This window comes from Xiphophorus couchianus, chromosome 12 (genome assembly GCF_001444195.1).
Source record: "Xiphophorus couchianus chromosome 12, X_couchianus-1.0, whole genome shotgun sequence".
NCBI lineage: Eukaryota > Metazoa > Chordata > Actinopteri > Cyprinodontiformes > Poeciliidae > Xiphophorus > Xiphophorus couchianus.
The window spans coordinates 6,066,385-6,092,550 of NC_040239.1; the positions used below are offsets into that span (position 1 = coordinate 6,066,385).

The following is a 26,166-nucleotide window of genomic DNA, read 5'->3' on the forward strand; positions in this document are numbered from 1 at the left end:
TATTTTAAAATTTTACTTTTGGAGAAAAAAAATAAACAGTGCTCATTTGAAGGAGTAATGTCTGTGAATTTGTTTATGTAATGGTTTTTATTCACAATTGTCCACTTTGCTAGATTTTCTTTTATTGATGAATGTAGCAGTACGGGAATCTTTTTACAACACAACTTAGGAGTAGAACTGGAGTACAAGTGTAATTCACATGAATAACAACTGCAGTCAGGAACATTGTGCGTTATTCCTGCATTATAACGTGGAGTAACGTTCGTGTGTGCACACATATTAATCGAAATTAAATGCAGCAGTAAATCAATAAAAGAAAAAAACATTGAATGTTATCTAACTGTTTTTAGATAACTCATGCATTCCACTATTTACTACATATTAAAGTAGAGGTTACCGTCAATGCATCACTCTGGAAGATAAAGATAATTACCTTCAATCTTGTACGACGAGGCTTTCCTTCGAATGATATATTTTCTTTGCTTCGTTGACTGCGGTGGATATTCGCCTCTAACTTTATAGTTAAAGAGCGTTTCATATTCCACACTGTCCATATTTAAGAAAAGTGTCGACCTACTGAAATAGTTGGCTTAACTTAAAGCAAAACGTGGCGAACAATCTGCCCAACACCTGCACACTTGCATAATTGATTGGAGGAACAGCATCACGTGATTTTTGACTTTCCAGAAAACACCGTATGTGTTTATATTGTGAGGTGCATTGTTAGATGGAATATCTGCAAAATATTAGTAACTTGGAAGATAAACATTTAAACAGAACATACATTACATAAAGATAATTAAATCAACAGTAATATTTATTATAACCATCTTAGATTTCAAAATATCAAATAATTAATTGCTTCAAACGATATATAGACAAATGATGACCAACAGTTTCAAAATTCACAGGATTTGCTTATTTTTTCCCCCATGTTATAGAGGGGGAACGGTTTATTTTAGGTCTCTAAAATATATGTTTCTCCCCTCATAACTTTGTCAAATAAAGAGGAAATGCTACCAAACTTACATGATTTATTATTGATGATGAAAGGAATAAACAGAGTTAAAGACTTGTTGCTGAATTAATTTGTTCCCATGTTATGGAGGGGGAACAGATTATTTCAGGCAGCTGAAATATCCATTCTCTACTCTCCTCCCCCCATAACGTTTGGGAATAAAGAGCAACTGTTGCCAAATTCTCAAATATTGTTATGTGTGATAGCCTGTAGTATACTAGAAATTTCCTTAATACAGTAATCTGTCATATTTTACATTATAATGGGATTTACCAGAAAGTCTACACTCTCGTCTTTTCAGGAAGTCTTAATTTTTGTGCCATGCTTTCAGCCATCCTCTTATATCAGCAATGAAAATTTATAAATACACGCTACGTGTTGGAAAACTGTGTTTTGGTGACTGACTTTTATTTCTGTCAGGCGTAAGTGACAAAAGTTGGAAAAAGACCGATTCTCTTGGCGTTTAAAATAACACAAAACAGCGTAAAAAACCTCGTTTATTTAATTATGTTTACAATTTTGTAAACAATATCTGCAGATTAAACTAAATTTTACAAGCTTGACATGATTAACTGAGTTGTTTGGTTTTTTTTTTTACCGAGAAATCGATAGCTTTCGCAGCTGAACAGGCGAATTTCGCACAAGAGAGGTTCCGACCATTTCTTGGTAAAACAACTCATAATCGCGGAAATGTTGTAGCTTTCAGTTTAATCGACAGCTGCGGTTAAAACAACAAAACTTCAAAATCAATAAACAAATAAACATGGTCTTGTATGAAGTACTTCTTACACAGTTTTGTGTTGTTTTCTAATCGCCAAGAGAATCAGTCTTTTTAAAATATCCCTCTATGATTCTGAGATGTTTGAGAACTTGGTTCTTCTCCTTTCAAATGGGAAAACAAATGCTTTTAGAAACATCAAAGAGGAACACAATATTTCAGCCTGAAGCTCACACATTGTAATGTAATGTTTTCCCATGGGACAAGAATTAACCAATCACGTTGAGATTTAGGTTGCTCAATCATACCATCACACACACAACTAACCTTGAGAATTAGAAAATATTTGATCTTTATTTGCTAAAGTTATAGGGGCGGGTTATACCAAATTATTTCGGTAGTCTGAATTAATCGATTCTCCTTCCATAACATGAGAACTAATTATTCTTTCAAAAACTCCTTAACTGTGTTTATTCCTCCTATCATAAACAGTAAATCCTGTGGATTTGGAAACATTTGTTCTTTATTAGCCAAAGTTACATGGAGGGAACCAAGCATTTAATCTGTCCCAGCTGGTATTCATGGTGATTTTTTTCTTGATGTCACATAAGAAAGCAGCACAAGTGCTCAAGTCCAGTCTTTGAGAGCTACCATCCTGCAGCTTTCAGATGCATCTCTGCTCCAACACACCTGAATCAAATGAATGGCTCGTTACCAGGCCTGTTCAGAGCTGATCCCTAATGATGCAGGACTGGACTTGATCACCTCTGTTTTAGGTATTTCTGGCATCTGCTGATGTGCCTTCATTAAATTCAGACATTGTGAAAACGACAAGCTTGTAAAGCTGGGCATTCATAAATTGTTAAAAGACATTTATTATGGAATTTAACAGGAATAATCTTGGCAGTCCAGACCTAAAACACCCTTTACTCTCATTTAATGTTAGATTTGTGTTTTTAATACACTACAGTTGAAAATCTATTTTCCACTATAGACTCTGTGAGACATTAGCTTTCGGGGGGCACCTTCTGACCTTTTTCTTGCCTTTACCTTGGGCTGGCTTTGCATATGTTCCCACAATAAAGTAATAAATGCATTATTTACTTTAGAGAAAGAAACAACAGAGAAACTTGAAACACTTTATTTTTTGTAGTTTTCACCAAGCTTAGACTCATTGCTATTTCAAGTCGTGGCCATCTTGGCATTCCATGACAGACATCCTGAGTCTTGGCATCGTACATATTTCACATGTAAATATACAGAATAAAAGGTAAATGTAGGAATGTGAAAGTCAAACTTTCATAAGTGCGTGATACTCTGTTAAATCATGAGTTAAATCTATCGTAATTATTTTTTTTTTCAGTTCTCTGGTGTGGCACTGGGTTTATATTCTGCAGACTGGTGCTGGATGCAGGAAAATGTGGGAACACAAGCATTGTCTGAATTTGGGCAGGAGGGATTTACAGCACCTGGATAAACATCCTGACTTTTCTAGTCCACTTAGCTGCTTACTTGAAGTTATTTTTTTTTCCTTTTATTTTTGGGTTGTATTTTATTTTATTTTTTAAAATCAAACTGAGCTTTTTTTGACTGGATTAAAAATAAATGAATATGTGTTACATCATGTAGAAATAGTATTTGTATCCAGTGATCTGAACTTTGTTTTTACAGCAGATAAATGGTTGTATTTGAACATGTCTGAAAGTAACAACAATAACCATCTTTCCTTCTTTAAAAAACAAAAAAAGAAAGTCCCAGTCTGAGTGCAATAACGGAACAGCTAGGATGATTGTAAATTGAGTAAGAGGGGAACAGGTATTTGTCAACCCTGGTCAGCAGGACCACTTGCTACATCGACTTGAACTGGTGGCTCATTTGTTCAGAGGCAGAAGCCTCATTTCGGCTGACAGATCCAGGAGTCATTCTGTGGTAGAGCTCTTGCACTGTGCCCAGGGTTTCCCTCATGTCCTCAGGGTATCGTGTCTGCAGTTCTTCATTGGCAACGTAGTGGGTTTCGGCAAACTCTGAGAAGTAGCGGCCCACCTCCGGGTGCCCAATCTCAAGAGGGGCAGAGTGGGGCTCCAGGTTCTCTGAGGAATGCCAATGAACACGTGTCACTGCAATGCTACATTGGTTAAATACACAACTTAAAGGTGTTTTTAGACAATATTGTTTCGAATGCCAATGAACACGTGTCACTGCAATGCTACATTGGTTAAATACACAACTTAAGGGTGTTTTTAGACAATATTGTTTCTATAAAAAGAGGAACAAGCAACAGAGTTTTACGAAATCAAAAGAATGTTGTGGCTTTGAGAAACATAGCCTGTAGGAAATGCTGAAGTGTTGAAGATTGAACAGATAAGTTCAAACAATGAAAGTCATGCAGACACAAGCTGGGAGATTTCACACATGGGGAAGTAAGTTCAACTCTGGCACAATCAAATATAAGCTTTGGAATAACATTTATAGTTCTGTATATAGAGGTGCAGATAATATTGTTGATGCCCTCTAGTACAGTTGTGATATCAGCATTTAAATAAATTTGCCGCCATCAATTGCAGAAGCACAGTAACACACTTTTAAAATACTCCTGTCCTTAAGTTGAGCAATTTATTCATAGGATAAAAACAATCTCCTCTTACTTTTTGCACATCCAACTCAACTTTCTAAAGATGTGCACAAAGTCCAATTGATATTGCAGAAAGTAAAAACAAGCCAATACGCCCCAATAGGAAAAACAGTATCTTCTGTTCTATTTTTAAATGCAGAGCAGCAGGTCAGGTTTGGGTGTGGCTCCTGCAGGTTATGTGAGCACAGCTGATTCTACTCATCATGATCACAGCACACATGCTGGGAAAAGAGCTACTGGGTAATTTGGCAGTGTGAGGGCTATCAGAGGTGTTAGTAAAGTTTTGCAGCCTAGATATAGTATAATATATAGTATTGTTTTCATGTTAAAGTGTTTTCACCTACGTGATATGGTTTGGAAGTCATGATTTTGATCCTTGTATCTTGATTTTAAGATTTATTATGTGTTTTTGTTCTTTATTTAAAAATAATTAGATTTTATTTTTGCAAATTGCCTCATGCCTCCTGTGAGGTATAGTGGAGGATGAGTTTGTGGGGTACAAGCTCCCACCTTGAGGGGCTCCCTAAGGGGAATGGTCAGAGATAATTTTCTCTCTGTATGCTTTAACCTTGTGGAATATTACAGAACACAATAATCTCTGACCTTATCTAGATTTCAAGTACTTCTTGAGGAATACTTCATTTAAAAAAAAAAAAAATTTGATATGCTGCACGCCTTTAACATTTAAACCTACAGTCTGTGGTTCATCAGGAGAAGCCCCCTGCTGGTGGATATGAGGCGTACCCTGAGCTGCGTAACGGCACGTCCCATCTTGTACCAGCACGTTGTAAAATGGTTGGTTAGCTCCACTGGACAATTGGTGGACCCTCATGGTGTTGATCCACTCCTGGCTCATGGTGCATTTAGGATCCCAGCCGTAAATCACACAGTTATACCCCGACCTGGAAGAATTTCAGTAAACAGTGTTTTACAATCTGAGGTAATTTGTCTTTTTGTCTGCGTTGTGTTTTATAGGAACTTACCGCTTGTGTTTCATAATAAGTCCGACTGAATACTGGACCTCCAGGTGTTCGGGAGCGCTGCGCCGCTTCACCTCAGGAGTGACAGGATGCTTCTTGTGCTGGATGTGCTCCAGTGTGTGCTGCACCAGGTAGCCCACAGCTCCATGCTGAGAAGGATCCAAAGCCTGGATATGCTGCAGGATGTCCAACACCTGGGAGCAAGGCGAAGGAAAATACGTGAAGAGCAGCACAATGCTAAATATTAAAATACCACACAATAGCAATATAGGAAAGTGTTATATAGATTGGTGTTCTTGTCATTTTACTCCAGCTTAAGATATAAAACAGTTATTCAAAATTAGATCCAAAATAATAATGAAAAATCTGGTTTGTATTTGAAAACATTTTTGCTCAAGTCTGACCTTTTCTGGCCAGATTCCAAGGTGGAAGTAGAGGCGCGCCTGCAGCAGCAAATACTGAACATTATCTGGATTGATGGTGAGGTAGAGATCCAGCGAATCCCTCAGCAGCTGGTAAGATTTCTCATTTCCTTCCCTGATGGAAAACACACACCGCAGATGATGTAGCTTGATCTGAAAATGTATTTTGTAAAAAGCAGGCACAGGATGGGGTGTAACATTTTATTCAGTTTTAAGCGCTCCAAGACTATACTTATACTATCACTGACTTACAACAATAGACCCCGGCAGAAGATAGTAACAGGAGCTGAGAAGGTCATACGTAATCAATCAATTGATTAGCATGGAATTGAAAGATTAAGATGTCTGTACCTGCAAAATAATCTTGCATCAGACATCCTTCATCTAATAACGTGAATGGTTCTTCTTACCCTCTTTTGCCGATGTTGAGCAGGTTCCCCACCATCCTGAGCAGCACCTCTGTGGTGCTAATGGCACTGTAGTAGTCTGCCGTCACCTGGTGGCCAATGAGGTACTCGCATTCCTTCGCCGTCAGCTGCTTGCCTTTCCCAAAGGCATCAATGTAGACAAAGTCATAGATATCCTCACTCCTGCATATGGAATGTTCTGTTAACATTTATTTAATAGGCTCAGAAAATGTACTGAGTTGTACACTTATATTTAAGCATTTATTATTAAAAAAAAATCACTTGATAAGACAATTTAAATTTCTTGTAATATTTTAGAGTGAGAACAACAAGAAAAGTTCTGATTTCAATAAATATTAAGAAATGCTTTATGATGCAAATGTAAAAGATTTTGATATATTTTAAATGTATCTGTTTCCAATAGTCAGGGGATCAGCAACAAATTAGCAGAAACATCTTTGTAATAAATGTAAAACTGAGCAACAACGCCAAAAAATGCGGTCTTAAAAGGTTCTTTTTTAGTATTCCCACCCCTACAAAAAGTAGGAAATTCAAATATTAATGAATTAAAAAATAGTCAAGGCAGGACTGATTTTTAACTCAACTCTGTCATGTCCTGTGGTTGCAAAACCCTTGTTTCAGTCTAATTAACTTTGACTTATAATCACACAGCCAAAGAACGGGCAAAAGTAGAATTCAGAAATGTGCAGTCATTTAGATAAAACATAGTTGTCCATTAATAAGGTACAGATTAATTAAACTGCCACATAACAGAAATTACACTACTATATCTACAGATTGCATGATTGTATATTAAAAAAAAAAGTGGAAATTGAGAGACAAAACATGATCAGTGATTGCTCAATAATTTTAGGCTAATGTGGTAATCTGTGTAACTGAAAGGTTGAAATCAGTGTGTAAATAAGAAAGATGTAAATATTCTAATTTCAAGCCATACCCTCTTGGTCCCTGGCACCAGCGCAACAGGAAGTGGTTGGGAAAGTTGACGGGCTCCAGCTGAACGCCCAGCTTCCGGGTGAGCGTCATGTAAAGGATAGAGAGGCTTATGGGTATACCTGTCCGCCGAAGTAGCACCTGGGTGAATAAGAAGTACGGTGAAAATATTTCAGAACAACATATTAGAAAAAGTTGTGAGCTGGTGCCTACCTGATGGATGTAGGAGTTGAGCGGGTTGTAGTAGTCGCACTCGTTGCCTTTATACTGAAGCTGTTCATACAAAACTGCGTTCAGGGCCCACAACACCTGCCTCTGGAGCTCAAAGTCCTCCGTCATACAGTCACCTTCACACAAGTTAGATGTTTCAAACAGAGCTCAGCTATTCAGGCTTTTTATTTCTACTCGCAATATATTTTAAAACAAACAATAGTGGGTGAAGAACAAAAATGCAAAATACATGCAAAAGGCCCCAAAAAAGAAGAGCGTTTGATTTATTTTTTTTTTTTTTTTTTACTATTTTTAAAAAATTTTTCTAAAACACCTACTGTTAGTGACCCGAAGGCTGGGATGAGAAGGGTTCTTGATTCTCAGCATCTTCTTTGCTTTTTCTGCCACATCATCTATTTGTTGTGAAATGGACTCCAGTGTGACATCAGCCAATGGGTTACAATACTGATCCACCAGCACAGCGCCTAGCAAAGCAAATACAACCCAAAAAAGACATGCATGAGGAAAACAAGCAATTTTAAGTTAAGGCGAGGCAGGAGAATACCCTTTTTTCGCATCTTGTTTTGACTTGCTTTTCAAAATGTGATTAAAACTGAAAACAATACTTTCTAAGCTCTAAATAAATCCAGAATGAAGAAATTGTGTAACTGTATAACTATTACTGAAAAGATATTTTATGCATCTTCCACTTTTTGTTCATTCAGGGACTGACCCACAGCATCATAGGTTCTCCACTGTACCCAACAGCAGGCATGAGGTACATTTCTACATATTAATCCCTTGTCTTAGACTAGATCAACTTGGAGATTTTATATCTTAAGCTAATCCTTGTCTCAGCTGTCCAATGTAGGTTGTTCCTGTTTAAGTTGCTCTAAGCGTCATAAACCTCCACTCCTTTTGTGAAAGAGGCCAACTCTCTCACACAATAACAAAACCTTGAGGTTATGAAAAAGATGCATTTGTAATCAATCTCTGGTGCTTTATGAAGTAGTTATAATAATTTCACTTTCAATTTAGAAATTGCTACAAAACAAAAACTGACTTGCTGATATGTTGCAACCTTCACAATGAATGATATTAATAAGGTAATGGCCAGCACTGATGGTTACCTTCCAGAGCCGACTGCTGCTCTGCGGGCTGGGCTAAGAAGGTCTTCAGATTCCTCAGGATGTTCTGCTGTCTCAGGAAGTAAAGAATTTTCTTTGCATAGTATTTTAGGGTCAAGCTTTTCCTGGAAGAGGGTGGAGAGACATGAACATTTGCATCACAAATGAGTGATGCAACAAAGTTTTTCTAATCACAAAGAATTATCTGAATCAACATCCAAGCCCCAGCTGACGGGTCAAAATCTTCTGTTTGTGGAGTGTTTTGGTTTTGTTTTGACTTTGAGCACAGTGTTACTGTCACCTCTTGTCTGAGTTGAGTATGAAGAGGAGCTCGTCTTCACAGAAGTGCTCTGGCATCCCGAGTGACTCGATCTCTGCAAAGCTGTCTCCAAGCACCTGGCCAACGCATGGCTGAGTTACAAGAACTCTGGATTAGTTTGCAACCCAGCGGATTCACATTATTGCACAAGCATGCGCCCACACACACTTATCCCTTCCAATTAGGCATGAGCCAGTATGCAATTCTCAAGGTATGATGATATTTAGGAAAATTTCACAGGTTCACTGTAGCATGGTAATTACTATAAACTTAACTACAATTTACAGCTTAGCTTATCTCCTTTTTTTAAATAGAAAAGTGAAAATGATTCCTACTGCAGGAAAATTTATCTCATAACACTGACAATTAACCATAACCGTGTTTCTGTATTATTTATTTTCATGAATACAATTAATAAAATAAACACCAGCTATGTGTAGATGTAGTTTTCATGTGCTTATTGCACAACATAACTTTTTGTAAATAATAGAAAGTAACTTAAATGTCCTCATAGGAAAAAATATAGCCTTTCTGATCATTTTCAATAAAAATCTATTTCAGGAGTTAAGTAAACATATAGGCCTTTAAATGGCTAACCCCACTGAAGATATAATTAATACTTGATAGAAACATTCAGGTTCATCGTGATTTAAAAGATTTACATTTTTATCGTACAAAAAATGTCGGTATATGACATTTTAACGTTTTGGACTTTTAATGGATTTTTTTTTGTCATTGGGGAGAAATAAATTAGGACGTTAAAATACCTACAAGGTTGTAAAAAAAAAAAGATGGGTATGTTCAGCAGCAGGTAGGGGAGGTGACACACTGTGCAATTCTATGCAGATGGAGAAATTTCAGTAGTTGATTTTAAGCCCTAGGAACAGACTTCTTTTTAGTAGTATCGAAAATTTTTAAGACCTTGGCATATGAGTAACCAGTTCATGCCTCTATCCAGGTTAAAGCAGCATCACTGATTCTATATTATGTCAAATCTTTTCTTGCATAATGATATTACTTAATAAGAAGGTGATTACTTACAACTTCTGTGAAGAATCGCTTTGAAATGGATTCCACTGTCCTTCGTATCTGTATTCCAACTCTATGCCGGGTTATGTATTCCCTAAGCCAGTCACAGCTCTCATTTTGACGATAAAACCTCTGCAGTCTTGGCCATCTGTCGGTGTAAGGAGTAAATTTGTAATTTCACAATGACTTAGGTTTTTTTTTATTTTCTTTTGGAGAAGGTTAAATCAGGCTCTAAAACCTTCAATCATCCTGCTGCAGTAGATGCAGTTCAGAAAGAACTGATACTGTCAGACTAGCTGAAGGACTACATATAGGATTCAAGGTCAAACAAATTCATTTTAAGGGATTCTGCAAAAAGCAGGATGTACGTTTTACCAATGATAAATTTTAAAACCTATTTTTCTTACGAAGTTCATAGATGTCCACGGTCATATTGCTTAGCACCGGTGAGATAAGGACAAATTTGGTGCATCAGCAGAATGACAGCTTCCTGTGAGTTCGCAGTAAACGAGCCAACCTTCAAAGCGAAAAGGAGGGTTTCATGACCCTAAAGTTCTGGATAATATTAGGATTGTTTTCTGAAGAGAAAGACGAAATGTTACAAGAATCTGCATAAAGAGAAGCTAAAAATATTTGCAGCACCTGATTTTGTATTGGTGTTCCCAGACCTTTCCCCTTCCATGGCAGACATCGTGCAGCCGTTTGCAGCAGCATGACACGTTACAAACGTCGACATGTTTGAGGACAGGGAAACACAGAATATGCTCAAGCAACTCGGTCGGCAGGTCGGTCAGTTTTTTGGATTGGGACTCGTAAACGATCCTGTTCAAACTCAGCCTCTCCGCTCTGGGTACAGACGTCGCCATTTTTACTGTTTACCCCGATTACCTCATTGCTGTAGCCCCGCCTCCCTATGGCGCAGGGGGCCTGGCTAAGGGTGGGGCATGTTGCGTGTACTGCATTGTGATTGGCAGATCGGTCCGAAAGGAAAGGGCGAGGGAAAATATGCTGCCTTCAAAGTCCTCTTGAAATATATACATATTTCTATGGATTTGTGGGCATAATTTCAAACTGAAGAGTGGACATATTGCACAATTAACTTATTTTGAAATAATATGTGTACGTGTAACTTTATTTCAAGAAAATCAACTGTTTTTAACGTTTTTTACAGAACATGACAAAATGAAAGAGGAAATCTTCCTGTTACCTTATTTTAGCTACACAACTATGACTACCAGATTTACTTTACTCAAATACATAACAGAAAAAAAAATAATTCTAGCTATGGTATTTCAGTCGCAGAATAATATCATAATTCAGTGCCCAGCATCCCAAAATTACTTCTAATGTTTTTTCCAGTAAGTACTACTTTATAGACGGTACGCGAACGCACCACTGCATTTTAAAGACATCGCTAACAGGTTGTTAGCCGCAGTTAGCTGTTGTTTCGGTTCCAAGTTTTTTTTTACAGGAAAGTATTGGATAAAATAATTTCATGAATTTACATGGTTTTAGAGAAAATTTTATACGGGAAGCTGTATTTGGACGTGTCGATTTAAAAACGACGTTAACTTTAGTTAGCTAACTTCTTTCATATAGCTATCTTTTAACCAGCTATCGTTAGCAGCCAGCATTACTATGCCGTCGTTATCTGGTTTTGTTAAACTTTATCTGTGGACCTTCTTGTATTAACAGGAGATATGAATATTACATACAGAAGAGTCTGATAAATCAGTAACATGTCGCTGAAAGACAAATAATTCTTGATTAGTATTGTTTACAAATATTGTTAGTATCAGCTGAAAACTCACATGCATGTTGTGTTTACCTGTGGATAACTAACCGCTAACTACATTATCGTGTTTCCGAACCATAAGATGAACTAATTTAGAGAGGAATGTCTTAATAGGGCTTTTTTTTTTTAGTTTATAAGGAATGTCTAAAGTATCATTGGTGTATTGAATAGAATAGGAGCGTTTATTTACGAGTCGCCATGGCAAGTGCTTTAGCAGCAAAAATAGGATTCAACTCTTTGATTAGAAAACAAGCCAAATACTTTAAAGTAAAGATATGCACCATGGAGTCAGACATGGAGTTCAAGTGCGAGGTGAGTTTGAACAATCTTTCATTTTGTTATTAGGAGTATTGCTGTAAACATTCAAGTACGACATTGTTGTTCTTCTGCTCACTAATTTCAAATTGTAAAGCAACTACAAAAAAAATCTTGACTTTATACAGACAAAATGTGAAGGAAGTCGAAATTGTTGGCTCATAAGCGAGTAAAAATTACGTTGTTCAGAAATTCCCATGAAACCAACGTATTTCACTTACTGACCGCTAGAAGGCAGCAGATGTCAATAAAGGAAAATGATGTGACGCCCACGCGGTTTCTTAAACATAAGTTTTAAGGGATTGCTGTGTTTACCGCATCCCAGTTAAGCACTTTTTAGTCCTTAGTTGAAATCAGTGCTGACCCTGATTCCGTGATTTATATGTTTTCCCCTTTGATAGTGGACTGTTTCTCCCAGTTTGCCGGGTTTGTGTGTGTGTGTGTTTTCTTTTTTTAATGAAAGACAACAAAATTACTTGCAAGCACTATATTTAAAAGGGAGGAACCGTTTATGGGTAGCAGCTGCTTTTTTGGTAATTATACACACCAGCATAATGTTAGTTACAAGTTTCTATTTTCTTGCTTGAAACTAACTATTATCTCACTTATTGGTTAAGTAAGTATTATGTATCTGTAATAAACAAAATCCCTTATTCTAGATTTATTTTTTTACTATCCTAGTTTCATTCTTGCTGCGTGACATCCTCAATATTTATATTTGTTTTCATGTTTCTGCATGGTTTGTTTATATCAACTTCAGCTATATTTGGTATTGTTTGACCATTGTATTGTTTAATCTAAAATGACAAAAATTAGGAAAACATTTTCATTTCACTTATTAAGAGCGTGGGAAAGTCCTTGTGTGTTTCACTGGGTGGGATTTTACTACTTGCATCTTTTTGGCTACAAAGCCTTGAAAAACTTGATTTTATGGCATTTTACTCATCTCCATCTTAAAATAATTTGAATTGGAAGTTGTATATTAAATGCAGCATGTTGAAGAGATTTTAAATATATTTAATTTTATGATATTTACTTCTTTGTCAGACAAGAAATATTGTTTCTTGTCTGAAAAATAGAACAAAAAAATATATATCTTTAACTTTTAGATGAAGTGGAAAGGAAAAGACCTTTTTGACTTGGTGTGCCGGACTTTGGGACTGAGAGAAACCTGGTTCTTTGGGCTCCAGTACAACATAAAGGACACAGTGGCTTGGCTGAAGATGGATAGGAAGGTTGTTGTGCGACTTTTTTTGTTTTCCTAAAATACTTGTTCATTTTCTACTGGAATTATTTGATCAATTATGTAGTATTGTTGTTGTCTTTGGTTTATGCTTACAGGTTTTAGACCAAGAGGTCTCAAAAGATGAACCAATCACCTTCCACTTCCTGGCCAAGTTTTACCCAGAAAATGCTGAGGAGGAGCTAGTGCAAGATATCACTCAACGTCTCTTCTTTCTACAGGTAAGCCAATTGTCAATTGTAGTTTTTCGTATCCTATTCTATTCTGCTTATACAATTTTAACTAAAATAACAACTTAGTGAGTTTTTTAATTTTAGTTAGTTTTAGGAATTCTTACAGTTAGACATAAAAGCAGGAGTTGGTATACAGCTAAGTAGGGATTTGAAGCAACAGATGTTACCAGCTAATCTAACTCAAGATTGTTTAATCGCCGTTTGGACAGTGGACACATTTTTAAATTGTTTTTGGTGCTCCCACAAAGTCTGGAAAATAGGAAACAGAATCTGATCATTTTTCAAGTCTGTAAAAATGAGTAGGCAAACTCTATGTCTGTTAAGGTTTTATAGAACGTGACAGTTAATAAACCCAACTAGATGAAGGTTATGTACTTAAATGCCCAAAATATCATAAAAATGTCAGAAGGATCTAGAAAATGAGTCTGCAAAACGTAAAAACCTGGAGAAATATATATTTTTTCTTCTAAAAAGGTGCTTTAAGGTGAAGCATTCATGGAAGCAGGCACAACCAGCAAGGAAAATAAAATCTATCCTTTTAAACAAGTGTGACACTTAAGGAAGAGAACTCGCAGTCTCTTGAGGTGAAATAAACTCTATGTCTTTAAGATGATTTAGTTCATTTTTAACTGAAGTTCTTTTTGTGCATCTGTAGCTTCCATCTATTGTGTCCCAATGCCTTCAGGGGGCACACGCCTACAGTTTTTTCTGAAAGATGTTAATCAGGACCCTCTGTAATGCACCTTTTCCATCGTCCTACTCTGATCATGTGCAGCCATGTGAAATCAGGGGGCAGCACTTTACATTCAGTAATACTTCCCTGGGGCATTCCTACAGAGCTTGCCCTATCACTCTTTTAGCCAGAGATGAGATTTGGTGTTTTGCTATAATCATCCAGTGCTACCTGTTAGTCATTTACCAATTAGGCTTTAAAGTAAAGCTAAGTCATAAATCGATTAATTGATTTATCATCGATTAATTGATTTATCAACTAATTGATTAATTGTTTGTTTTTTATTATTTTTGTTTTTGGAAAATCAGAATTTTTTCATCAATGGACTCCTTTGGTTTTCATAATTCAGAGGCCCACCCTGTTGTTTGACCAGGGTATGTTTTATGTTTGTTTTACATGTATGTTTTACAGCTTCTTTTTATTTTTGACTTTGAATATAGGTCAAATCTACAATGAAATAGGTCAGACGAAGATAATTTTTTTGTAAGAAAATGAAGCCATAATGTTACAAAAATAGTCACAATATGAAAAGGAAGTAATATGGCAATAAAGTTGAAAATGATACAAGAATAAAGTTGTAATATTAGGAGAATGAAGTAGAAATTTTTTGAGAATTCCCAACACGTAAATTACCAAAAATTTGTAATCCAAGCCCGATTAAGATGACATGTTTTCTTGTAATTTTAAAATGTTATTCTGGCAAAATTACGTTTTTATTCTGCTAACTTTGTGACTATATCCACATAATTAAACAAAACCTCTTATAGCATGGCCCCAACAATATGTCGTACATCTCACAGAAGGGATGATTGAAATAAAAATCACTTTTCTTTTTAGAAAAGAAACTGAGAAAAAAAATTTGCAGAATTGGATCTGGTATGAAAAAAAATCTGACATTTTATTTGAATCCATATTGCCCAAAAATTCTTTGGACTCTGTTATTGACATAATCCTAATGTAACCTTAGAAATTGTCAGTTGTTTATTTATGTAGCAAACTATGTTGCACTTCTATTCTTTGGCATATACTTTAAATGTTTATCTATACTCTTACTTTATTTATATCCGCTTGAGTTAATTTATCGAGAAAAGCCTAACAGCCCGATTACTCAGTTAAGGCAACACACAGCCACGAGTAAGAAGAATATAAATGCGTAGTGCATCACACTGCCTGCCTGCTTATTTCTTTGCTCTCATTAATTCCAATAATGTCAGGAGGCGGCCCCCGTTCAGATAATGTCACAGGCGTGACAGCTGGATTAGTACTTATCAGAAATGATCACTGATCCAGATACGTACACACTCAAGCTCACACCCCGCAAATTCAAGCACTTACAACACCAACAGACACATGCACATCTCCGTCACAACAGGCTGGGATGATAACGTGCTCTCATTTGTAAAGGGAATGGCATCCTCAGCTCTTAGTGCTGGTTATGATTAAGGCTGTCACCTTTTGCTCCGCACCTTTGTTACTTCAAAACAAGAAAAGACAGCTTGACTGACTCTGTAAATGACGAGGTCTGAAGCATGAAATTGCCCACTTATATAACCGCTGCTACAGCATGTTTGCCCCATCTAACCTGAAAATCTGCTTTTGTGATGTATATGTGGTTATGCAACTTAGGTTTGTAAATCAATTAGTTTGAGTGATGATGGAGTTTAAGAATGAAACGCCTGGTGGGAAGCTCTGCTTTCATCTTGGTCGGAGTGAATTCAAGCCTGTTAAAAACAATGTTATTACTGTGAGCCCTGAGAGTTTAATCAGCACTTTAAACTTGGATGAGTCTTTTCTTGTTATATGAAGTGAAGATTTAATTTAACTTTTTTGTATTTTAGAATAAAAGAAAGAACTCAGCATCAGCTGCTGTACAGATGTAGAAAGAACACACAGCTCTACTGATTAGAAAGCTGATCTCCCTGAATCAAGCTGATTTTGCCGTTAGTATTGTAAACAAGTGGAAAAAAGACATCAGTTTGAATTGTTTTATTCATTTAAGTAAGGACAAAAACATTTTGGACTTTGCTTAATCCTTCATTTAGGGCTCTATCCATGTTCTTTAGAGACAAAAAAGCTTTCATAGAGTCCCATCGGATTACTGTGTATCATACTGCATATCAATTTTCACCAATGTTTTTAAAAATGACTTTATACGTTTTTACTCCCTTAACTGCATAATTTTGATTAAAGCTGATTTTCTTTATGTTCCTATTTATTCATTACTTATTCATATTGGATTTTTTTTTAACATGGAGTATTTATCTAAGCCTTGGAGCATCAAAAATTTACACTAAAATCTATTATCATCCATCTTTTCTCCAAATCTCTCCTAATCTATATCTGGGTTGGATATGCTGAAGTATATCCAACCCAGATATAGATTAGGAGCAGATGTTTTATGGTCTCCATAGAATCTCTGAATTTAATCTCTGTAGATCCAGCTTGATGTAACTTTTTCACTTGTTTAAGCACTAAGCTATCACAACTTTGATCAACATGTGAAAGGACCAGGGGAAAAAACCTTACTGTTTATATATGACACTGAAGCAAAACTACAACACTTAAGCACATATTTGATCTCCTTTCTGGATAGACAAATCATTTTTTTCCCACAAACCAGTTATTGTTTTTAGGAGAAACATCTTTATTCAGTATGTCATGGGCAATCTTATGTTTTGATGGAGTTTTAATATAAGATTCAGCCATAAACTAAAGGTTCAGTCAGAAAGTGCTTCAATGTGATGAATACTTTGTAACATTTTGTAGGTCAAAGCATAATACCAAGTGTCATAGTCATAAAAGGCAGGGGGAAATCAAAGGTTATGGAATAATAAACTCATATTTAACAACCATTTCAAATGTTCTCATATTGCAACTAATTCATATTTTAAAAATAAAGTTATTTTGCACACAGCAGTTTTCAAAAAATGACTTACCTAACAGGTGACAGTTTTTATCAAGACAAAACTTGTTACTTCGGCTGAAGTTTAATGAAAGGGAAGGCAGGGGAAGTTTAATATTATTGCACCATTGATACACAGTAACTCAAAGTGGTTGTAAAAACAAAGGAACAGAGATTAAAATGAAGCTCAAAATGCATCACAACTTTTTTTGTCACTAAATGTAATTTCCTTATCTGTCAGTTTAGAGTTTGGGGAACAATGTTGGGGCTGTCACAAACTCAGCAGTCAAAGTGTTGTTTTTCCCATTGCTTATCTCTGGGGCAGTACGTTCTTTTTATTGCATGAGTGAGATTAAATCATCTCGGTTGTACGGCCCTCATGTCTTTTGCTGTTTTTATTGAAGCGACAAAAGAACCAATCTTCAGGAAATAGGAAAGAGCAGCCATCCTGATTTAAAGTCAAAATTATTTCCTGAAAAATAAATTCACGACAATCTCTTTTTTTCTCTGATCTAAAAAATTAATTGTTATAGCTAAATGTAATGTCTGTATGAAAAGATGGGATACAAATCAACTGCTTCAGCATTCAAGTAATAATAGTTTGAATGCTTTTATTCAAAAGCATTCAAACCTGAAAACTGTTGAAATTTCTGTTTAGGTAAGGAAGAAGATCCTTGAAGAAGAAATCCACTGTCCTCCAGAGGCCTCTGTGTTGCTGGCATCCTATGCAGTCCATGCCAAGGTCAGTGTTCTTCTTTGCAACCTGTAAGGAGAGTAAAGTTTCCTCTCAAAGCACAGATTCTTGAGAAATTTGACACACCTGGAACAGATGTGTTACATAACTTATATTGATGCCACAGATTAACCTTTTGGCTGTTGACTGAAGACACTACCAAAATGAAAATTGCATTGTAAAAATGTCTTCCTCAAAAAGTAAATCTTCCATATATGGTTATGATGCTGTATTTTCTTTAGCCATGTTCTAGGACCTAACACATTTAACCAACACACAACAGTTTTTTCTTTTCATTGAAACTGCATTACAGCTAAAATTTAAGCAAAATCTTAAAGCCACACAATAGAAATAGCAGCAGAAGAAGAAAGTTTTCAAGAGTTACTCTACTCACACATTTGACATGTACCTCCATCATCACATTATCTAGAGTTTTTAATAGAGATATTCAGAGGAGCATTGTTGCCATGCTAGATTACCCTGGCACTCCTTAACACTGTTTTATTACAACCCTTTAACAGTCATACACTTCAGGTCATTTCCTCTTACCAGTACTCCACTTATAAGAAAACTCTACTGTCAACAAATTAAACAAGAGCTGTGCATTCATTTAGTCTATCTTTATTTTTCTGTGCCGGCCATTCAAAACTTCACCTGCATGTCATGCATAACTCACGTATTTGTATTAATCTGGTTTTCTAATATTGTCCTTTTGTTATGCATTTTCTGCACCGGGAGGATTTTAGGTGCAACAGCTCTTATAAGTTTTTTTGTAGCTATCCAAAAAGACTGCCTCCTTTTATCATATGCTTCTTATATGTGGATTTTCTTTTGAAAAGTCATAAATCAGCTCGGCTGATCCAGATCGCTGCTGTCGAAGTCTTGATGAGGATCTATGGAGCATACTATACCTTTTAATTTCCTAGTTCTGATAATGATTGTCGAAATTTCAAGGACACATCTACAACCTGGAGGACATCGACCTCTGAGAACTGAAGTTGGACACTCCTGCTCTAGATGAAGTCAGATGCTTTCAGCATCTAGATAATTAATAAGAATACTGATACTGACAACAACACATTTATTTATAAAGGACTTTCAATCGAAGTCCTTTACACAGGGAAAAATTTAAAAGATGTACATTGGATAAAAACACACATGAAACGATAAAATCAATGCACAAAATTACTAGTTTTATTTTATTTTTAGTTTTGGTTTAGAAACAAAGTGGTTATCCATACCCAACACATTGGGGTAGGTTGTTCCATGTTGTTGGTGGAAGAAAGAAAAAAAAACTGTCTTTCTTTGGGATAAAACAAGTTAGCTATAGTTTGGGAAGACCACCACCAAAACTCCGATAATAAACCTCCAGCAATTTCAGACATTTTGCTTGAAAGGTTCTACCTTCTTGAAATCCACTAGAAAACCATAGGAGGACTGGGATGCAGCTTCTTGACAGGCAGGCATGGTTTAGTCACACCAGAGCTCTGTCTCAAAAGATTTGGCCTGGATCCCCCAGAGACTTGCCTTTTTTGTACCAATTTAACAGGCCCAGGTGAAAACAAGCATGTGGATGGAGAAAAACCCGCACATCAGTTTGTGCCATGTGCCTCTTGGTGTCTGCACCCTGTGACTGGTAAACAGCACAAATATAAGGCCCCAGTCTGTTTTCATTTAATCAACAGTCAGCTTTGATTAGAGTCAGTATGACTAAAGCGGCTGTGTAAAGGGGAAGCAGGTTCTTGTTAAGCACTGCAGCTGTTGAGAGGTGTTTGGCAGCCTCTTCTTTTCTCCTCATGATCTGTTTTTGAACAGAATCACTGTGCCACCAGAGAAGTAGAATATATTACACAGTGAAATCTACTTTAGTGCTGTGACTTCTGTTTAATGATGCCAACCTGAAGTTGGCACTAGAGAGAATCATATTTCAAGACTTTAAGATATCTTTTTTTATTTCTTATGTTGTTGCCTGCTTTACCTTCTATTCTTATAAAGACATTAAATTAGAACATCAAAACGGCAATAAATATTTTTAGTTAACGGTTCAGTAATTCTGTAAACAAAAGTATTAATAGAATTACTGTTGCCTTTGGAACAGCTGTGAATGGTGTGACTTTATTGTTTCTGCTAATTCATTTGTTTGATTCTTGTAAATCCAAAAATTGAGGCAGTCATTGAGGCATTTCTTTATGTGGGGCACAAGTTCTGACTTGAAGTGAGCAATAAAACCATTAAGCTTGGTGGTCAGACTATGTTCCAACAACATCTGCGGTACTGTCCAATCATTACCAAAAGTTTGAATCTCTCTTACAAAGTCAAGTTGATTTACCTCAAATAATGGTTTATGGAAGCACAAAAAACTGCCATTTTAGTTCACTTCTAGAACTACTGCAAAATTAAGGCAGCTACATTTTGCATCAGTAACAAGCAGTAGTTTGTTTTATATGTCTTTACCAGTCTCTCACATTATTGTGGAAGACCTTTGGACTTCTCTTCTGTAGAATTTTTCTTAAATTCGCTCAGTTTAGCTGCCACAGTTCTGTCAGGTTGAAATCTGGACTGTAACTGATGGACTGCTTTGCAGTACAGAGAAGCTTACTGTCAATGACGACAAGCTGCTAAAGTCCTGTGGCCAAAAAATAAGCACAAATCATCATCTCTACACCACCATGCTTTACAGTTACTCTGAGGCGTTTGTGCTGATTCCTGTTCCTGGTTTTCCAAATGGGGTAATGCACATTTACTTTGTTGTCTTTCCAAAGAACTTGGTTCTACAAGACTCTTCGTTCATCAAAATGTAACTTTGTAGACTAATATTCTGCTGCCATGTTTCTTTGAAAGACGAAGCTTTGCCCTCTAAACAAGCGTGCTCTGCATTTCAACATTTGAAATACCAAGTGACTGTCTGTAGAGTTACGTAGCACTTAGTTCTTTTGCAGTTCCAATGAGCATTTCTGTTTCTGAACCTAGGAACCTTGGATTTCCTCAAAAAATTTTTTAGCTGACTGAAATGTTGTCCACTTATCATGACGGACCACCACGTCATTGGTCAGGTTTAGTCTTTTTGGCAAAATGTTAAGCCATACCTGTATGTTTCAGGCCAACAAACAGCCTGAAAATTAGCTTTTTAAGTTTGATGAAAAGAAAACTTGATCCTTGGTCACAGTGTTTTGGTTTGTGATTTCTTTACTGCCTGGGCAACTGAGTAGCTTGTTTCATGTATTTAAGTCTGCTTCACACTGTAATATGCAGTAGTACTGTCCAAAGAACAAAACTGAACCAGATGCATTTCAACATAAACCTTACAAATTGAGTCAACAAAAAACAGAGAACTTATTATAACCAGTGTTTCAAATTGCTATTTATGCAAATGTTGCTCAGGAGGTTGTTTTTACAGTTTAAAGTACCTCATGTTATTATTAACTGCACAGGATATTTGTCTATTGACATTTCTGGTAAATGCTCGGACAAACTGGTTTTCTCTGAGCATGTAGGTAGGTGTATTGCTATTATCTACTGACACTGCTATTAAAGAACAATCATGTTTTTAAGTGTTTCTTATTTAGCCATTATTTTACCAGTAAGTTTATTTTGTGAGCTCAGATTTGATCTCTTCTGGGTCATCAGAGATGAGTCATCTGCTGTTTAAAAACACAAGAGGTAACTTCTTTTGCAGTAAGGTTTAGCAATACAGACCAAGATTGGCCAAGTGGCAACAAATATGACAGAATAATAGATTTCAATAGAACTGTTGGAATTGGTGTCCTTATTAAGTCATCTAAACAAGACAGAACCTTATATTAGTATAATGTTTTTAGCTTGTGAGAATCTGAAGCCCAGTTTACTTTGAAGTAGTTTTTTTTTTTCTTTTGTACACAATATGATTATCTTTTTGTGTACATAGAAAATCCTTTAACATAATTTTTAGTGTTCAGAGTTATTTAGAGCTCATACCAAAAGAATACATAAATCCCACATAAACTCTTACTGTTTTGCTGTAGATTCTGTGTGCCAGAATCCGGAGCACAAAAGCCATGTGGTTAGCAAATATGCCCAATGCATTGTTATCTTTTGGTCTGAATATATTCTGTGCTTGTGAATCTTTCTTTCTTATGGTTGTGCTGTTTATTTTACAGGGCTGTGAATATTGTTTTATCTAGTGGATATACAGTTGTCAGTATTTTAACTGGGTGTCACTGATAGGCTGTCCTTTGGTGACGATGCTCTCAGAAATTTTCTGGCACATTTCACTTTCAAATTACAAGAGTAATCAGATGCCAGAGGGTGAAAAGTACCACCCTATTTCTCCCAAAAGAATTTAGTAATGCTATATTACCTCAGTAAATTACTGTATGAACAATTATTTAGCAATTAGAAATAAATGGGTTACAACCCTGTGAGTAAATAAGATGATGATGGAAAACTAAAAAGATTTATCCGATTATATAAGCCTCTGAAACTAAGCTGACATGGTCACCACCCTGGTGTTTTATACACTCTGTGTAAATTGGTTTTTATTAAAATGGGGTCTCCTAAGTCTGTTTTTATGCTGTTTCACTTGTTAATTAACTCAAAACCAGTGGTTCGCTAACATTCTAGCTATTGACCTACAAGATAACAGTAACAGAGATTGAGACCCAGATTATCACTGGGTGAAGTAAATATTTTTAATGAGCCAATTTAGCAAGGAAATAATGGCAACACAAAGAACTTGAACAAGCTATAAACAGAATTACCAGACACAAACTTGATAATTTCTGACAAACCTATGGCCATCTTTTATTTTTCTTGAGATCATCTCAAGACCCCATAACCCTCAAGTGGGTTCCAAAGCGCCAAAACATTCAAATGATTACATAAAAATACAATAAAATATAAACTCAAAATATATTTTGTAAAACATAATGCTGTGACTTAAATCCGTAATCTATTGTCTCTTTTGTCGTTTTTAACACAATGTACTGTACGATCATCCATAAATAATAGTTTCCAAGACGGTCTCTTTGTTGGATAAATTTGTTATTGTTAATTTTTTCCCCCACTAATGCAACCAACTTAAATGTTTTAAATAGAAAAATCCATTTGAAAAAATGTGCTTTTAATAGAGAAGAGCTGATCAGAGTTGTTTGGCCAGTTTTTGATTTTCAGGTTTTGTAAAGCTTTGAACTGGCAGTACTGCTTTTGACTGATTATGATTTCTCTTTGAGAACTTAAAAAATAAATAAAAAAAATAAAAATAAAAAAATAAATATATATATATATATATATATATATATATATATATATATATATATATACGTGTATATATACAGTATATATATAACAAAAATGATTGTGGTCTTAGCATTTTTAAGCTTGGTAGGGCTGTGATTATGGCTCAACTTAATGAAATGGCATGTGTGTATATTTTTACAGGTTGAATACACATGAACAGTCATAAGTAGCATATGTAAGCCACCTGGACGTGTGGTAGTTTGAGGTAACACTTAAAACCTCTTGTAAACAATAGTCCCGTACAGCTGAAGATAACTCCAGTATATACCCAAGTAACTTTAGTTGTAGACTACTTTTGTTTTCCCATAGACCTCCATATTTAACTGCATCACTCACAGTGCGTAGTAAACAATGTTTACTATGTAATTTATGCCACAGCGGACATAAATTTACCTCATAAAACATCAACCAATAAACACTTGGAGAATAAAGGGAGAGAAGAGTGTTGGGTTTGTTTTTGTAGACAACGTAGTGATCAGTTGGCCTGTCTGTGTTCTTTTACAGTACGGAGAGTATGACCCTGAAGTTCACAAACCAGGCTTCCTGGCTGAGGAGGAACTGCTTCCAAAAAGGGTGAGTGATTGCTGGTTTACTTACTGTCACTCATAAGATAGGATGCTGACATATTTGTCATTCTATCTTGCCAACCGCCTAGATAGAACAGTATGTGGCATTTTAAAATATACTGTATTTGTCTGTGAGCATTTATGCATATTTATGTCTGTCTTTTTCCATTTCAGGTTATTAACTTGTACCAGATGACTGCAGAAATGTGGGAGGAGAGGATCACAGCATGCTATGCCGAGCACAGAGGCAGAACAAAGTAAAACTGCTGTTTATGAATAGACTGCTCTGAAGTTTTACTGCTAGCACAGTTTTAAGTTTTGAGTTCAGGCCGGATGTGCTGAAGGTTTGGTACTTACCTGGTTTTGTGCAGAAATAACGTCCACTCACGTGCAAAGACAAAGTATTTTACAAGAGTAATTCTGATGGGAAGCTGAATAATTGGTGATTTTACATTATAAACTTCTTGATATTCACAGTTAGGATCTTTAACTTAGTGCAGTGTATCAGCTGTAGATGCAATTGAAAACAAACCTACAAAAATAGAGGTCATTGGTCTAGTAAATTAGAAGTAGTGAAAAATAGAGCCACATGGTATCTTTGCAGGAGGTGCAGAGATTCACAGCTAAGATGAGAGAATCTGCTGATAAGTATTACTCTACCTCAAACTTTATGGAAGAGTAACTTGTTGGAAAAAGGTACAGGAGGTTCTATTCATGACAAATGCAGTGAGAATGCCCTTCTTCAGCAGAGACAGGGAAACTGGCCATAATTAATTTTGAAGATGGAGGCAAATCCAGGGAAATTTGACTGGGACCAATTAAAAAAAAACAAGAAACAATGGACAAAATTGCTTTTACGTTGTTATGAAATTCCAGTAGAATACATTTAGATTTGTGGCTGTAAAACAACAAAATGTGAAATAGATGCCATGGAATGTGAATACAAAGCACAGTATAACATGTTTTACCACAGCCTGTGGGGTAGTCCCGTTCACTTTGCACAGTTTTTTTTCGTAAGCTTGTCCTTTGAAGCAAACAATGTAAGCATCTCACTGATGCTCCTGGCAGTGGGAGGAAGTCAATCACCTTGTTTTGATGGGAAACCCTCATCAGTATACTGGTCTACCTGCATTTTGAACCTGATTGACTTCCAAGCACCACATCAAAGTGACTGACTGACCTTCTATTTACATGTTATTTGTAGGGAGAAACCACACACTTTTCAGCTCTAGACATCATTGCATAAATCCAACATTTCTGTGTGAATTTATTTTGATACAGTCTTTAATTGGAGTGTCTAATCTTTTTTTACTTGGCATTATCCCCTCTTTCTCAGTTAATCTTTGAAAAGTATAACATTTTCTAATCACCCAGACCAAACAGACTCTCAGAAAAGTCTTTTTCTTTTTTGCTAATTTGAACCAAACATTTCAGAAATTGGCCAACTTGCTGGGAGAAAAGATAACTAATGCCTGCGTTTCCTCTCCAGCAATATTTACTTTCTTGAAGGCATAAGAAAAAGTCTTGTTCCATCAAACATGACCTCTGAAATCTGATACAGAGCTGTGTTTGTGTTGTTTCTGTGCTTATGTGTTTTTTTTGCCCTAGCAAGGGCTTTGTGACAAAGTTTTTACATATCTCATAACCTGACATATGCTGCACAGAAAATAAATGAAGCAAGGTTTGATCTTTGTTTTCCCTCTCCACTTCTGTTTCTCCTTTTATCCCCTTCCCTCCCTCTTTTCTCCAAACCTTTGGATTCTCCTCAATCATTTTCTACCTCCATTCATCATTGAACCAGGGACGAAGCTGAGATGGAGTATTTGAAAATAGCTCAGGACCTGGACATGTATGGCGTCAATTACTTTTTAATCAAGGTGAGTCAATGCTGCATTTATTTTTTATCAAGTAAGTAGCAGGATTCCTATGCAGTCTTCTTTATTTATTTCATATCATATACATACAGTGATACTTATCCAATTCCAATTTTAAACTCCCAGCATTTATTTTTCCATTCTTCCCCATCTCTTTGTCCATGAGCTAACCATTTCTTTGTTCGTCGAGTTGGTTGGTGGTTTTTACAGGTTCACTTCTCCAACCAGGCATACAACATGACCGATAACAGTTGAAGTGAATAGCACAAATTATTTTTTGGTCATGGGCCATAGAGCCCACAAAAGACCCCCTGGAGGGGTAAACCCCCCCCCCAAAAAAACCCAGGGTTTCCCTCAGAAACTTGCTAATACCTAAACACTAATTATAGTGTCTTAAAGGAGGCAAACACAAAGAATACCATTAAAATATATATATTTTTAACTTTAGGTAATTCTACTTATGGATCTTAAAACAAGCTATGTAATGCTGCTCACATTTATAATAAAATGGGTAACAATAAGTTAGAATATTTGTGAGCTTACTTACTTGTGCAAGTATTCATTATATTAGGTTTTCTTGTCTTTCCCTAAATCCATCCATTTTGTTTAAGGCCACACTACCTTTCACTCAAGAGGGATCATGTGAATTAAAGTATAGGTGAAACTACTCTGTAAGAGGACT

General features: G+C 36.1%; 2 protein-coding genes across 2 annotated transcripts in view; one reads left to right on the top strand and one right to left on the bottom strand.

Annotated features, from left to right (window-relative positions):
• Positions 1-2,861: 2,861 nt before the first annotated feature.
• On the bottom strand, positions 2,862-10,720 carry fbxo21 (F-box protein 21). Its single transcript, XM_028033583.1, has 12 exons — positions 10,459-10,720; positions 9,829-9,964; positions 8,770-8,879; positions 8,472-8,593; positions 7,680-7,826; positions 7,345-7,478; positions 7,136-7,272; positions 6,181-6,360; positions 5,753-5,885; positions 5,352-5,542; positions 5,113-5,270; positions 2,862-3,826 (listed from the first exon to the last, which is right to left on the bottom strand). Exons 1-12 carry the CDS (start codon positions 10,680-10,682, stop codon positions 3,585-3,587), a joined length of 1,914 nt encoding a protein of 637 aa, XP_027889384.1. The 5' UTR covers positions 10,683-10,720; the 3' UTR covers positions 2,862-3,584.
• A 486-nt stretch (positions 10,721-11,206) lies between these two features.
• The window catches only part of nf2a (NF2, moesin-ezrin-radixin like (MERLIN) tumor suppressor a), a 47,273-nt gene continuing 32,313 nt past the window's right edge, over positions 11,207-26,166 (top strand). The window contains exons 1-7 of the mRNA XM_028033584.1: positions 11,207-11,923; positions 13,036-13,161; positions 13,268-13,390; positions 17,696-17,779; positions 23,549-23,617; positions 23,785-23,867; positions 25,412-25,487. Of these exons, the coding sequence (XP_027889385.1) occupies positions 11,810-11,923; positions 13,036-13,161; positions 13,268-13,390; positions 17,696-17,779; positions 23,549-23,617; positions 23,785-23,867; positions 25,412-25,487 (675 nt within the window). The 5' untranslated portion in view covers positions 11,207-11,809. The remainder of the gene's footprint in view (positions 11,924-13,035; positions 13,162-13,267; positions 13,391-17,695; positions 17,780-23,548; positions 23,618-23,784; positions 23,868-25,411; positions 25,488-26,166) is intronic.